Below are 15,111 nucleotides of genomic sequence, written 5' to 3'. Positions count from 1 at the left end.
AATAAAAGAATCATCTCATTTATGGACACTAAGTGATGAAAAGTTTAACTGACATTTTTATCCCCAGTGTTAACAGATAAAAAAGGAAAAACTGGAATTCAAGGCTCGGTGTTTCGATTCAGAGATCAGGATACGGAGTTACTCGTACCTTTATGCACTTTTGTGATTAAACTGGCGTCACATTCAGGGAAAATCCTGACAAACTCGGTCAACAAAATGACCAAATGCTGTCATGTTGTGTGTCATTACTTCCTTAAAGACGGTTTTAAATAAAAAATAAAAATTCATGCAATATATATTAAAAAAAAAGTTAGTGTTTATTTCCAGAGTGGAGCGGATTCTGGGAATTATAAACTGGAATGAAAAATCAGATCACCAAAAATCCACAACGATGTTGTGAGACTTAGAAGCAGTTATGATTATTCCCTGCTTACACAGATAAAAGATGAAAACGCTGGTATCTATTGTCTCTATTTGCTTAAATATGACTGTTAGAGTATTAGCATAAATAACCAAATCCACCATAAGAGGTCAACATGCCAATTTGAGTTTACAGTGTTGTGTGCTGGAAACTTGGACATTGATTCAAAGTCATTCACAATAAAAATCAGTATCACCATTAAATTCTTCATCTAAGAAACTCAGCTTCATAGAAGCTGAGTTTGTCTCTTGTCTTAATATTGGTAAAGCTTTAAAAATTGGAGACCAATTTAAAGCCGTTCATGGAGACTCAACCTCAACAAGTCGGTGAAAACAGCAAGATCAGAGTTTTGATCGAAGGTTTGCACATTTCAGTCCCGGTGCTCTGTTCAGGAACAGCTGCTCCCGTCAGCGCGGGGAGCTTTAGATGCAGTGTTTCATTTTTGCAACGTTGTGTTAGTCGGCACTCGTTTCCCTTCTTTATGCTAAGCTCAGCTAGTTTCATGTAATGAGAAATAATAAATGTATTTTGCAAATGATCACCTGATTCTTAAGGTCACAAAGCTGCTTTTTCTTTCCTGCTGTTGTGTATTAGAAGTGTCATTAACAAAAAGGCTTAAAATCAGTCATGTAGCATGAAGTCACATCTGAGTCTGGTGTGTTTTAAACTGTAGCAGGTGAATCATACATTTTTAGACCGAAGGCTTTTTGCTCTGGATAAACTGAATGTGTTTCAGCACTTTTGATGCACGGCTCTGCCTGGCTGAGGTAAAGTGAAGACAGGTTTATAACTTATGTTCTGTTGATTTAAAAACTAAATCTTTATTTTTTTTGTGGCTGATGATGATTAACAGGTGAAGTGGAACAGCTTCTTGGCTTACAATAAACATGAGCATTTACAAGTGTTCGCCTCTTTCTTTCATTTTAAAGTGGAGATGCAAACCTCCAGAATAAAATCAAAAAAGCATTACAGGAATATTACATTTGATTAAATAAAGACCGACTGCTTTGTCTTTGACACCAGGAATGTTTATTCGATGTCCACGTGAGGCTGGAAAATAAATATGGGAATCCTTTGTGTCAACGTTCACCTGCAGAAGAGGGAAAAACAAAACGCGCTCAGTCAAGGCAGCTTAAGTTTTTCTCTGGGTTACACTCAGTAATACGTGTTTAACCTCTTTATATTTTCTAATATTAGTTTTACATGTAAAATCAGTCGATCCGTCCATGAATAAGAAACAAGAAGAGGGAAGGATCGTTGTACGGACCTCAGAGCAGTTTGTCTACGACACATTTGCATCCTTTCCTCTCCAAGACTTTGAGACCAAATATTTTCTCAGAAAAAGGAAACGGCACTCTGTTGGACTCTAGTAATTATTGGTTTACACAAATAGGGCCACTCCACTGTTTTATGCATAACTTGGTCTCTTTTAAAAGTAAATTAACTGATGGTAGATGTGTTTCCTACCTGCCGTCACCGTCTGCAACAGAGTTGAGAAATAACTCGATGTATCGCTCGCCTGAAAGAGAAGAACCAAACAAAGTCAATATGCCACCGATCAGTAAGCAGCAAAGACACGCTTTAGACATTTAGGCCAATATTATTTGGAGCAGAGAAGACTCAAATTATTCTTGTTTTTCTGATTTACGACGTTATCACAGACATTCAGGAGAGAGAAAAGGGGGGCATGGGGTGTACTAGACCACATTAATTTCAATACTTTCGTAACATTTTTCATATTGAAAGAGAAATAATATCAAATACTGTGTTAATTAATTATTGTAATATTTAAACATGTAAAAATAAAAGCTTTTTTTCACAGTTCCATAAAAATGCACGAGGGCCATTAAGCTCGCTGACCTGAGGGTTGTTGGTTTGGACGCTGAATTATTATTAATATAACATCTGTTTTCAGCAGCACAAAAACTTGCCTCCTATTAACGTCAGAAGGTTTTCCAAGAAGACTGAGTAAAGATAACGTTTTTATGCCTTAGTTTAGATTGCATCTATATCTTATTTCATTCAAGTTTGACATTTGACTCGAGATCATTTCCAGAGTTTTGCATTTAAAAATGTTTTAAATGTAATTTTAATACGAGGCGTACGATCAAAGAGTTTATTTCGGGGTTTTGACAGATGTTGTATGCAGTTAAACTTTAAAACATTCAAGTTTCTAAAATGGAAATCAATGAGAAGTTCATTCTGAACTCATCTTTTGAAAATGTATTGTGGCTCATTTATAAGACAAAAGTATTTCTTATCCGATTACTCAATTAGTTGATAAATTACTCGATTACTAAATCTATCGACAGCTGCTGCCCTGGTAGAGAGTTGAACTAAAAGCAAAAATAAACAACGCTGTGAAAAGCTCACCAACGGGCTCACCTATGTTCATCCTGTCTTTGGACATGGCGGCCACGGCGTCTCTGTGGCAGTGGAAGTAAACGTCAGCCTCTCCGCTCGGCCTGCCGTCGGGACCGCATTCGATCAGGATCTTACACACGGCCAGAGGACAGAAGAACTGCGAGAGAGAAACACCGACACGTGAAATCACCAAACTCAGCTTCATTGTCTCAACACGTGAACAGCTTTACCTTCACTATGTCTTCCCCAGAAGCCTGGAAAGGAAGTCCCCTCACGTGGATGTAGTGTAGCGGTACGGTGGAGCTCTGAAGGTGAAGTGACGGAGGAGGCGAAGCAGGTGATCTGTTTTCAGGGGCTAAAACAGGACCCATTACACTGCTGTCTGTTAACCAGGCTCATGTATCATTTGGGCTTGAACTTCCATAAATGGCTGAAATATCATCAAATATTCACTGGAGCTATTAAAGCTTGAAATGTATGTCAGAACATTCACATTACACATGCTGGGAAAGGAATGTGACAGTGACACTGAAATACATTTAATCTATACCCCCCTCCCCCGATGAGTCTTTATCAAGGTAGCAGAATTAACACGCCAGAGGGACGGGCCACTACCAGCACCTGTTGCACCGTATTGAACCCATAGAGGGCGCCAACTGTGTTGTATATGTCAGGTCATTTAAATGCTTTCTACCCTATAAAGCAGCGGTCTCCAGCATTTTTTGCGCCACGGACCGGTTTATGCCCGAAAATATTTTCACGGACCGGCCTTTAAGGTGTCGCGGATAAATACAACAAAATAAAACTAGTACCGGTACCGAAAAAAAAGATTTATTCATAACACACGTGAACAGACCCAGGAAAACCGAGTTAACGATAAAAACGATAACAAAATAACGCTGGAAACCGATAAAAACCCTGAAAACCATACATTTCACACCTGAGCCTCTACTCTCGCGGCCCGGTACCGGTCCGAGGCCCGGGGGTTGGGGACCGCTGCTGTAAAGAACAAGAAAGTCTTTTTTAAAATATGGCTTCTAACATTGAATTGGCACGTGTAAGAGTTGTCCACATGAAGAGTTTTAACTCCTCTCTGTGTTACCTGTTCGTTACATCCTAAACTTGTCTTATCACATCTTAAGTGTAATTTATTTTCCCATAAATGTATCCGTCTACCGAATGCCGACTGATCGACAAGTAGGCTGGGATTGGGAAAGGAGCCAGAGCAGAGTTCACTGGGAAACACTGGTCAAACTAACACGTGTACACAGGCAGACGCATTTCCAGAACCATAAAACACGCTTTATTCCCACCAGAGATTTGAGGAGAGGATGTGAGGCGAGAGGGTGTTTGGCTAAATGAGACACCGAAGCCTTTGAGCCTCTTTTCAAAACAATGTTAAATATGATATTTTGCAGAGCCACATCACAAATGTTTTGTTGTAGCCACTCCTGCTGTGCTTCTTTTTATTTGTTTTATGTTTATATTCATATTTTAAGTGTAAGATTTGCACGTTTTTCCAATTCCAATTAAAATTCCTCACCACTCCTCCGGTCCACTGACTGAGGCCCGGACTGAGACGGAAATGGACTCGTTCTCTTCCTCCAGGTCGAGTGAATCTCATCTCTTCTGCTGGGAAACACCTCGATGTATCTGCAGATATTAGAAACAGCACAACAAGCAACAAACATGACAAAAAATAAAAGAGTGCACTTCTTGGTCACCAGAGAAACATCCAGGTGAATTCGAGAGTCAGTGAAGCTTCCCACCTGCTCCCTATGATCTCTCGGTCCCTCTGCAGCGCTTCATCAGCTGCTTCCTGAGACGTGAACTGCACATAAGCCACTCCAGACTTTCTTCCCCTGGAGTCTGTGACCATGGTGATCCCGTTCGCCATTATCTCCAAACCTGTGAAACACAGCTTGTTAAGATAAAGTAGTTATAATTCTTTTCCCCTTGCATACTTTCACCTTTTCAAAAGGCTCAGTGCCAGTTTTCTAACTGAAAGCCGTGTGCTCAGCTGCTCATGTTGGGAGGTGAAACAAATGAATCCTACGAATGTGATTTACCAAGTTTACCAAATCATGCATGAATTTATTAAAAAATAAATAAATAAGCAGGACACTGCCAAGACTGTAAGTGATAACATTTTATTTAGCCACAGACGATGAGAATTTTACTTTAGTTTTCTTGTCTTCAGACTAATAAGAAACCAAAATCATTACCAAGCTCTACTTACATTCAATAGCTAACGTTTATTTGGGCTTTTTTGCAACTAAATCTACTGAGTTTACACTGACAAGAGTCCCATACTGTAGCAACACAGTGTACCTGAAAAGAAGTGGACAATGTCATCCTCAGTGCAAGTGAAGGGGAGCCCTCTGAGCAGCACCACGCCATCAGCTCCTAGAGGCTGGGTGGCTTTCTTCAGGATGACTTCAGCGTCACCGTTTGTCACTTCATACACTGAGACAGGACAGGAGAATGTGTTCTTGTGAGTTAAGCAAACATGACTGCTTCTTATTTATTATAAATAAATGTCTGTTGTCAGGACCCTGAAACTGAGTTTTCCTTCAAACCATCAGTCTTTGTCGAGGACTTCCTGTTTGGAACAAACCTTCAACATATCGTGGGCCGAGGTACTGCCGGTGCTTCTCCAGTGCTTTGCTGACGTCCTCCTCGTGCTCCATCTCGATGAAGGCTCGTCCTGACGGCCTCCCCAGCCTGTCCAAAGTCAAGTGGATGCCTTTCACCCCATCACGTATCCTACACTCTGGTACATGGTAATTGCAAAAAATAATAATCTCATTTAATTTATTCATATACTGTGTAGTTACAAAGTAAAGGTGTGCCACTCCTCAGACTCCCACCTGAGAAGAACTGCAGAAGGTCCTGAGTGGTGCAGGACCATGGGAGACCTTTCACCTGCACGATGTAAACCTCCCTGGACTCTGGTTTTGATTCAGGATGATAGGCCGGCAGAGGTGGGTAGTCATCCTCATAGGTTCCTCCTGTCTGGAAGATGTAGAGTCAATTAAATCAATATATCAGTGTGAAATGATCATACATGCTCGTTTTATCCACTGATACAATTTTAACTGTATGTGATTTTATATTGTAAAGGACTTTGTCACTTCTGTATTTGCATCTTTCTGGTCACTGCTAGGTTAGGTCCTACCTGCACCAGGATCAACTGTATTATATGAAAGAGATGCTGCAGTGAAAAAAAATTAAAGGAACCTTTTTGAGAAAGAAATGGTGGTGAAAGAAACAGTGGTGAAAGAAACAGTGGTGAAAGAAACAGTGGTGGTAGACGTCATTTGGATGAGTGAAAAAACGTTTCTCCCAATGAAAACTCTACGTTAAGATGACCAGAATCAGTCTTTTGGGGTTCTGTACATACAGTTTTTATACCCCTTTTAGTGAAAGGGAAATGAAAGTTAATTTAGATAATGCTTCAGGATAGCTGCCCAAATAAGTGCCTGGATGTGTTTCAATGACAACGACATGCTGCTAGAAGGATCATGTAGTCATCAATTCAAGTTGATGCTGCTCTTCAGTAACACCTGTCAAATCCCACAATTATAGCAGCTTTATAGTGACTAGGAGTCGGAAAGCAGCCACGATAGCTCAGGTAGAATAATTGTATGTACTGTAGAAGGCAGGTGGTAAACCTCAGAACCAGCTCAGGTCAACTGACCATAGCCAGACCACAGAGACATAGCTCACATTAGAAATTACTTATTCTTTTTTTCTGACAGTCATTTCCTCCACTGCTCTCCTACGCCGGAACTAAGGAACCCCCACACTAGCCCCTGCCAGAGTGGGTTTGGTACAAGTGCTTTCCTTTACATGAACAGGGATATTTCTGTCCTGGAGTTTCGCATATAAGGGACACATTTCTAGATGAAAGTTCATAAAAAGCACGAATTTAAGTGTCTGATGCTCCCCAAACAAAACATACGCCCGTGGCGTTAATAAACTCTTCTAGAAGCATCTTCAGAGCAGTTTTAAAGTATCTTCTCGGTCTTTAACCGTCTCTAGTTGCCTCTGTGACCCAAACACATGCTAAACCACGCGGGGCTGCTCTGAGACTAACCTTAGTACAGAAGCGGCTCTGGCTGCTTCTAACTGCGGGCTGCAGCTCGCACAGTCTCTGGAAACAGGCTGTCCGGGCCGCCGAAGTCAAAGTTCGCTGCTGAGTGAAGCCGCACATGCGTGAAGCTGTCGGTACCGTTAGCTGTCTGACTGCGACACACCGCCGCAGTAAAAACCACAGAGATTTACCGCTGCAGGACATCGTAGCCGAACCAAGCCGGAAGTCAGGTCAATAACAGACAGTCTGTTCTGCAAAAGAAATGAGGCGCCCGAACGGTGTGAGACCGGGTTTCTCTTAATGTAGTCGGTTAGCTTAGCTAACTACCGGCTTAGCATCACGATAACCTGTAAATGAACACACTCACGTGGGTCGGTGACAGTCAAGGGCAGAGCTCGAGAACGTGAAACTGATAGTTAACAGTTTCACATTCTCAATATCCGGTTTGGATTTTCACAATAAAGGTCTATTTCAAGGGCAGGACGCTGCTCTTTCGTCATAATTCTATTGTATGGTTAAAAAAATCTTCAGCTTTGGTTTACTTTTTCTTAGTTCCAATATGGTATAGAGTTTTTGTACTCTAATGATATTGTCTCCAAATTTCAGTCAGGCTTCAGGAAAAAACACAGTACTAACACTGCCACTATGAAAGTGATAAATGATATTATTGTGGCACTTGATAAGAAATTGTACTGTGCGTCACTCTTTATTGACCTCTCAAAAGCTTTTGACACTGTTGATCATGCAGTCCTAAAAAACAGACTGCTCAGCCTTGGATTGTCAGAACATGCATTAGCGTGGTTCTCAAATTATCTGAAAAATAGAACCCAGTGCATTAAACTTGAAGGTCTTTGTTCTAAATTTGTTGCTGTCCACAAGGGGGTGCCACAGGGCTCAGTTTTGGGTCCCCTTCTGTTCCTTTTATATATCAATGACTTGGGTCAAAATGTCTCAGACACAAATTTGCATTTTTATGCTGACGACACAGTTATTTACTGTTATGGATCATCTCTTGCTCAGGCCATTGAAACTTTACAGAAAGCCTTTGTTGCTTTCCAGCATTCACTTATTCAGCTAAAATTAGTTCTCAATGCTGACAAGACTAAGCTAATGTTGTTTTCCAAGTCAAAGAAGGTCCCGGAGCCTATTCCAGTGGTGTCCACCCTTGAAGGAAATGTCATAGAGATAGTTCATGAATATAAATACCTTGGTGTCTGGATTGATGACTCCTTCACCTTTAAACCACATATAGAGAGACTAGTAAAGAAACTGAGACTTAAACTTCGTTTTTTCTTCCGTAATAAACAGTGCTTTTCTTTTGCAGTAAAAAAACGTCTTGTCACTGCAACCTTTTTATCTGTGTTAGATTATGGTGACATTCTGTATATGAACGCTTCTTCTTCATGTCTTCTAATGTTGGACACGATGTATCATGCTTCCTTGAGGTTTATTACCAATTGTAAATACCTGACCCATCACTGTGATTTGTACTTAAGAGTAAAATGGCCTTCTTTGGCCATTAGAAGACAGGGGCATTGGTACACTTTTATTTACAAAGCTATGCTTGGATTGCTGCCTCCTTATATTTGTACTTTGGTCACAAGGACAAATAGTGGTTCTTACTCCTTGCGCTCAAATGATCAGCTGCTGTTGTCTGTTCCCCTTGTCCGCACAGAGCTGGGTAAGAAAGCCTTTGTCCACTCTGCGCCTTTTTCATGGAACATGTTACAGAAAGACTGGAAACTAACTGAATTGTTGTCTTTAAATGTTTTTAAAACTAAACTCAAAGGCCTACAGGCTGCCTCAATAATGTGTAATTGTTTTGTGTAATTTTAACTTTGTTTGTTCGTATGTATTTGTCTTGAAATGTGCTGCCTCTTGGCCAGGACTCCCTTGAAAAAGAGGTCTTTGATCTCAACGGGACATTCCTGGTTAAATAAAGGTTAAATAAAAAAAATAAAATAAAAATCTGACAGGAGAACCTTTTTTTAGAAATCACAATAGAAATTACGACATGAATGCAGCTTTTCAGAAAGCAGTTGACTTGGCCATGTGGACATCTCAAGTCTTTATTTTATTATTTGTGTTAGTGGATTTTATAAGTATAATAATCTGGCTAATAACTGTTACAACTGTTGTTGTGTTTTTATTATTTTTTTCAAAATGTATTTTTTTAAATTAAATGTTATTCATATAGCACTAATGCACAACGAAATCACCTTAAAGCACTTCATGCTTTACGTTAATGACGTTAAAAATAATAGAGAGAAACAACCATAAACCCCCCCTATTAGCAATACTTGGTGAAGGTGGGGAGGATAAGCACACTTTTATCAGGAAGAAAACTCTGGCAGAACCAGGTTTTGGTCAGTTGTGATGCAGCAGTAAAAATTTTAAAATATTAAAATAATATTTGTCATCATTCATGACTGAATTATAGAAAAACAAGTGCAAGGGATGATTAACATATTAGTAAGACCTGCTGTGATGTATGGTTAGGAGATGGTGGCACAACTGAGTGGCAGAGTTGAAAATGCTCAGGTCAAATAATCTAGAGACCACAGAGGAGATTCAAGGATGTAGTGAGAACATGCAGAGGGCAGAGGAGGATGCCAAGGAGAGGATGAGATGGAGGCAAGTGACCCACTGCCGTGTCCCCTAAAGGGAGCAGCCCAGATAAGAAGAACAAAACATCCTTGATAATTAAGCAGATCTGATATCTTTTAAATGTCTAATTGCTTGCTTATGTATGTATGTATTTATTTAACTTTATTTTTAGATTCTTTCACATGGATTGGTTGTGATGGGTGCAAACTGCTAAAGACTGTGTGACAACAGATTCATCAGTAGTTATACAAATGTGCCACAAAAAGAGAAGCTGAATTTTTCACATTTATATTTGTCATTATACATGAATATTGCTGTGGTTATTTAAAGACAGTTCATTTCCGCCTTAGATATTAAATAAGAGTTTGTTGATCAGAGAAGCAGACTGGGCTTCTTTTGTTTTAGTGGGCCAAAATGGACGGGATGTTATTGTGAACTACTGCAAACTTGATGATCTTTAGCAACTTCTGCCTTGCAGCGCTTCCTCTCTCACATAGTATTTAACCCACACTGCCATCTAGAGGTCTGGGTCGTTGTGGGTATTATGAAGGGCCTCATTCACGAGTATGTGCGTAAAAATCTTCTCACTCTGTGGAGATAATGAGGAAGTAGTGGTTAGTCGTGGTTTTTGGTATTTTCATATCTTCTAAACAATCTGCTTCGAACCTTCTGTCGTTCAGCACTTCTTCTTTTTTTAATGTAATGGTTTTTCATTCTTTTCTCTCACTTCTTTTTCATTTAGTTATTTATGCTTTAAAGGTTTGTCTAAATAAGTTAAACAATTACAAACTAGAGGGAACTAAAGCTATTAGCAGAATGTAAAGAAACCTATGACTTTATGCCCAAAGCATCAGTGTACTGTGTGGAAGAGATGCTAGCTGAAGCTGAATTATACCTGAGCTGCACTTTTGCATAATACAATTTGCTACCACCAGGTGGTGCAGTGTGTCAATGTAACATTATTTAACCAGGTAAGTCATTGAGTGCACATTTAAAAGGTAAAAGAAAGCAGCTCATGTTTAAAGCACATGACAACTTACTTTTTTAAGGTGCCCCCCTATGGTCCAACATTTAATGAAATTCTGCAGATGGAAAGTATTATATGCAAAATAAAAGTGTTTATAACCTTCCAAAATTAACCAGTGGCATCAACTAAATGCGTAGAAGCTGCGTCATTGATATTAAATCCGCTTTTCTTTCTTTAGAGATCGAATAAGTTTTTATATTATATTTATGTTACAATAAATTAATTCTAAAACTTCATCATCATCATTTTATAGGTAACTTTGATGTGAAAATTCTTATTTTTATAATCTATTTTAAAATAGCTAAGAAGGTGATAATTTTCCTTTTTATGTAAAAACCTGAAATAAAAGGGTCTCTATATGTAGACAAGGCTGCATATGAAATAATGTATAAGTTATTATACTTTATGTCCTTAAAACTTTACTGAATTTATTTACAGCTCAGCATGCCAGATCAGATCATAATTTAGAAATATTGTGACATGGAGAAACACCGATTTCATCAGTTACAGAGAAAATTAGGACATGTAGATATGTCATTTCGTCACTTGACTACATTTTTGTCTTTCAATATCTCCACAACCAAAGTTATTTAGTTATTGAACAAACTTGCAAAGGTCGAATTCATAGATAGATAGATAGATAGATAGATAGATAGATAGATAGATAGATAGATAGATAGATAGATAGATAGATAGATAGATAGATAGATAGATAGATAGATAGATAGATAGATAGATAGATAGAATTTTATTTTGAATATGCAAATATAACTGAAATAACAAGAGAAAAACAAAACTTAACAAACATCAAGTTTTCATGTATATATCTATGTCTTCAGAATGTGTGTGCTCGAAAAGGAGTAGGATGCAGTTTAGTAAGATGAAGTTTACACTTCATGCATTTAAAGTAACTACTTTCATCGGGAAAGTGTTACTTTGGGGTGTTTTTTCATGTTTTAAAAGAACATGTAATCTTGTTCTGCAGCTGCTAACAGGTAGATCAAAGCCAACATCAGAGTAGAGGTAAATAATAATAATAAAATAATATAATATAGTATATATAATATTAAAATTGCATTTATAGCCCACTTGATAAAGTTCCAAGAGCCCAGTTTCTTTTTTTAGTATTTGTAATGTTTCAAATGACGTAAATGTTATCTGAAGTCCTCTCCGTTACAGCCTTTCTGTGGCAGAATAAAAATAAAGCTTTTTTTCTTTTAAAGTAAAATAAATAAATAAAGACCGGAGTCACGTGACCGCCTCCGTTGATGTCTTGCAGCAGCATCCTCTGCTGCGCGCTCCTGCCTGCGACAGCACAGCCGCGGTGTGGTCGCTCTGAACGCACGTTAACGGAAAGGAAAAAAAACACTCCACACGTCGGGAAGGCCTCCGCCACACTCTACACCCTGTTGCAGTCACAGCGGCGTCGGATATAAGCACAGACACGCACGTTTTTCTGATCCTAGTCGCTCTTTTTTTACATTTAAAAGCCCTTTTAAAAGACAGTCCTCGTAATGGCGACAGCTGCGGTGTCTGCCCCAACTGGCAGCGGCCCCAGCCCCGGGCCGGGAACGGAGCTGGTCCGCGGGCAGGCCTTCGACGTCGGGCCTCGGTACAGCAACCTCTCCTACATCGGCGAAGGCGCCTACGGGATGGTGTGGTAAGTTGTAGCCGAAGTGTCTCGGGCTGACACTTTTTGATTTTAGCCCGACGTAAACGGCGGCTAACCCGCATCTTTTCCGTTTCTAACTGTCATGTTTCGTCTGGCTAGCAAGGAACAGCGAGAAGCCGATGTTGCTTAAAGGAAGACGGCAGTTAAATCCCGGCCGGTGGTCGCTGACTTCATGGCATTATACTAGCCTGGAAGTGCATTTTATGTGGCTACTTTTAGCTGTTATCAATGCTGAACAGGGTGGACGATATCTGAGGTATCGATCGCTTCAGGCGGACAGAGGCGTTTCCAGGATTTCTTTTAAAGTGGGGTCCGCATAGGGGGCCCGCGTGGAATCGGAACATTTGATCAGAAATAAATGCAGAGTAGAAAAAGTCACTGGGTGTGATTTTTCAGGCTCGTGTGAAGCTCTGTGCACATGGAAAGTGATCGTGCTTAAAGGTTTAAGGCTGTTTTTACTAAATAGCTGTTTCGCAAAGAGATGGAAAAAAACTGTTTAGATTCTTCACTCGGCTAAAGATCGTTATCCTGTTTAACTAGACAGATGCTGGAAACATGTTTTATATTCTTAAAGTTCCTAAAGTAAAAGGAAACTCATACATTACAATGTCACATCAAGAATATGGATTCATTGTTGTGTTTATCAGTTTAATATTGCAGCCATTAGCGACTTAATTGTTTGTACTTTATGTGTACTAACACAGTGTCATTTACTGTTATAATTGTGGAGAAACCGAGGCTTTAAAATAACTGGATTGAATAACAATTAGACTCAATCAAAAATGCTAATTCCATTTATTCCAGTGGACAGAAATACAAAAGTGTCTGCTTTAAAACAACCCTCAAGTCACTAAAACGACCCATCAGTGTCAGTTATGCCTCCCATTATCTTTATTTTAATATTTATATTTATGTTTATGTTTGTCACCGGTTTTCCTATAGCTATAGCAGATATTCTAAAAATGCATAGTTTGTTTTTGCAAACCCTCATTAACTATACTAACTTTGTGTGTTAGCTCTCTGCCTGAGGCTTCTGCAGCAGTGCTACTCTGGGTCTGTTAGCCATGGTTCACTGCACAATGTAGTGATTAGAAGTGGAAAATTACAATAAACTCAAACCTTGAATGTAAAAAAAAAAAAAAAAGGACTCCACTTAAAGGTACCTGGAGTCATGTACTCATGATGCTCTGAGAGCATAACTATTGATTTCTTAATATGAGTAATGTCACCTTAGTGTTTCAGCTGTAAACAGGTTTTTAATTTCTTTCCATTCAAAAGTAGTTGAGTAGAAGCAGAGAGTAGCGTGGCGTCGAAAAAATAATGTAACAGAAAATAAGAATGTCTCTTCAGTTTCTGTAACATGCTGCGTGTAGTCATTCAGTGACATGTGCAGTAATTTAATCAACTCTAGTTTCTATATGTGTCTTCATGTCTTCAGGTTTATTTCTGCCACATTTACTTAAACATTTACAGAAATGCAGTTTTAATCTACTACATTCTAGGTGCTAATAATGTAATTTGCACCCCACATGATTTATCTTGAAGCCTTGGGTTCTTAATATTTTAAAGATTGTAATATAAACCCAATAACAGCTTTCATGTATACATGAAAGCACCCAGACACATTTAAATAATCTCCAGCTGCATTATTAAAGTGATCATCAATGATTATGATTTGATATTAATTCTGCATTTGCTTTGTTAATGTTGCTTTGAAATGTAAAGTTTGTTTTGGTGCTGTGTTAGTACTCTCAGGCTGCTTAAGTGAGACTTTCACTTAAGTAAAGAGTCTAAATACATGCGTTGCAAAAACACTGGGTAAAAAAATATGTTCAGTCTCATGTGCAGCACCACATTCCCTGTAATATCATCTTAATTATTGCACGGGGCTTCACATGAGCCTGAAAGTCATACCTAATGTTTTCTAGGCCAGTTTTCTCAATCAAATATTCAGATTTCCTGTGCCACCTCATTTAAAGCATCCTGGAAATACCGCTAGTGTGTGGGCTTTATAGTGAGCTGACATTACCTCATTAAATTTTTCTTTCTTTCTTTTTCTTTTTTCTTTTTGTTCCTACATGAGGTTAGTCCTCTGTTTAAGTTGCTTGGTGTTGCATAAAATGCCTGGAAAATGTATTGTGGGAGTATCTCAAGGGGTTTTCCTTGTAGCTGATGGCAGATTACAAGCAGTATATGAAGGAATATGAAGGAAAGATAGACCACAGAAGCATTATTTTCTATCCACTTTCTACCTAATGGTATGCGATCAGTAGTGCAGTAGAGTGTAAACTCAAATTATTCACCATTTTATTTGTGGTTTCTCTTGGTAGTGTACATTCCCACACAGGAATGGCAATCAAAGGTAACTTAGTTTTGTCCACATTTCTTGGTGTATTAAATCAAACCCTACCCTCTACTTTGAAAAACACTTCTTGCATGTGTTTCTTTAGCCTGAGGAGCTGCTTCTGACCTTAAATGTGCACACTGTACTGCATTACATAATATATTGTCCTTGTGTCAAACAGCAGCAGTGTAGTTCTTTTGTCTTCTGTAGTTAGAGAGAGGAGCAGGCTTTTCTGAGAACAGGCTTTGACACACAGTCTGCCCACGGTGTAGATGCACAGCAGGTTGTTTTAGCACCTTTTCGTCTGCAAACTGGAAAACCCACCGAAAGCACACAGCTACAGTTGTACGAGCAAAGAAATGACTCGTAGCTCAAGTCAAGCCGAATTGAAGTACATTTTTCCATGTGAGGATGTTCACTTGTAAAGAGGCCTCTGTGCTTTTACAGTAATGCTTCAAAGTACGTGTTGCAGTCTGCAAAGATAGCATTATTGCAGAGCTGAGCTCACATTAAAATTACTTTCAGAAGTTCACCTGCTTGGACAACTTTAGAAACACTATTGCATGAAAATATTACCGCT

The 15,111-nt window shown here is 39.1% G+C and overlaps 2 protein-coding genes across 3 annotated transcripts in view; one reads left to right on the top strand and one right to left on the bottom strand.

The window, feature by feature from the left end:
• Nucleotides 1–1,160: 1,160 nt before the first annotated feature.
• On the bottom strand, nucleotides 1,161–7,334 carry grsf1 (G-rich RNA sequence binding factor 1). 2 transcript variants are annotated; one of them, XM_026186613.1, is made up of 11 exons: nucleotides 7,249–7,334; nucleotides 6,885–7,132; nucleotides 5,656–5,800; nucleotides 5,403–5,558; nucleotides 5,117–5,251; nucleotides 4,555–4,693; nucleotides 4,329–4,438; nucleotides 3,016–3,140; nucleotides 2,807–2,942; nucleotides 1,889–1,940; nucleotides 1,161–1,511 (listed from the first exon to the last, which is right to left on the bottom strand). In XM_026186613.1, the coding sequence occupies exons 2-11, from the start codon at nucleotides 7,083–7,085 to the stop codon at nucleotides 1,508–1,510; spliced, it is 1,203 nt and encodes a 400-aa protein (XP_026042398.1). In that variant the 5' UTR covers nucleotides 7,086–7,132; nucleotides 7,249–7,334; the 3' UTR covers nucleotides 1,161–1,507. The 2 variants fall into 2 exon arrangements, with proteins under 2 accessions (XP_026042398.1, XP_026042399.1); XM_026186614.1 differs by lacking the exon at nucleotides 7,249–7,334 and having other exon boundaries at nucleotides 6,885–7,242.
• A 4,448-nt stretch (nucleotides 7,335–11,782) lies between these two features.
• mapk1 (mitogen-activated protein kinase 1) overlaps nucleotides 11,783–15,111 on the top strand; it is a 37,020-nt gene continuing 33,691 nt past the window's right edge. Inside the window, exon 1 of the mRNA XM_026186221.1 lies at nucleotides 11,783–12,175. Within this exon, the coding sequence (XP_026042006.1) occupies nucleotides 12,030–12,175 (146 nt within the window). The 5' untranslated portion in view covers nucleotides 11,783–12,029. The remainder of the gene's footprint in view (nucleotides 12,176–15,111) is intronic.

Source organism: Astatotilapia calliptera, chromosome 12, assembly GCF_900246225.1.
Source record: "Astatotilapia calliptera chromosome 12, fAstCal1.2, whole genome shotgun sequence".
In the NCBI taxonomy this organism is placed as follows: Eukaryota; Metazoa; Chordata; class Actinopteri; order Cichliformes; family Cichlidae; genus Astatotilapia; species Astatotilapia calliptera.
Note: the sequence above shows the minus strand (reverse complement) of the source record. Positions and strands in the feature narration are given on the sequence as shown.

Excerpts from the sequence above, each read along its gene's own strand:
- grsf1 (XM_026186613.1), bottom strand. The coding sequence starts at position 7,085 with ATGTCCTGCAGCGGTAAATCTCTGTGGTTTTTACTGCGGCGGTGTGTC. Across the intron at positions 5,559-5,655 it reads CCTTCTGCAGTTCTTCTCAG|AGTGTAGGATACGTGATGGG; the intron begins GTGGGAGTCTGA and ends ACCATGTACCAG. Across the intron at positions 5,252-5,402 it reads CGGCCCACGATATGTTGAAG|TGTATGAAGTGACAAACGGT; the intron begins GTTTGTTCCAAA and ends GTCCTGTCTCAG.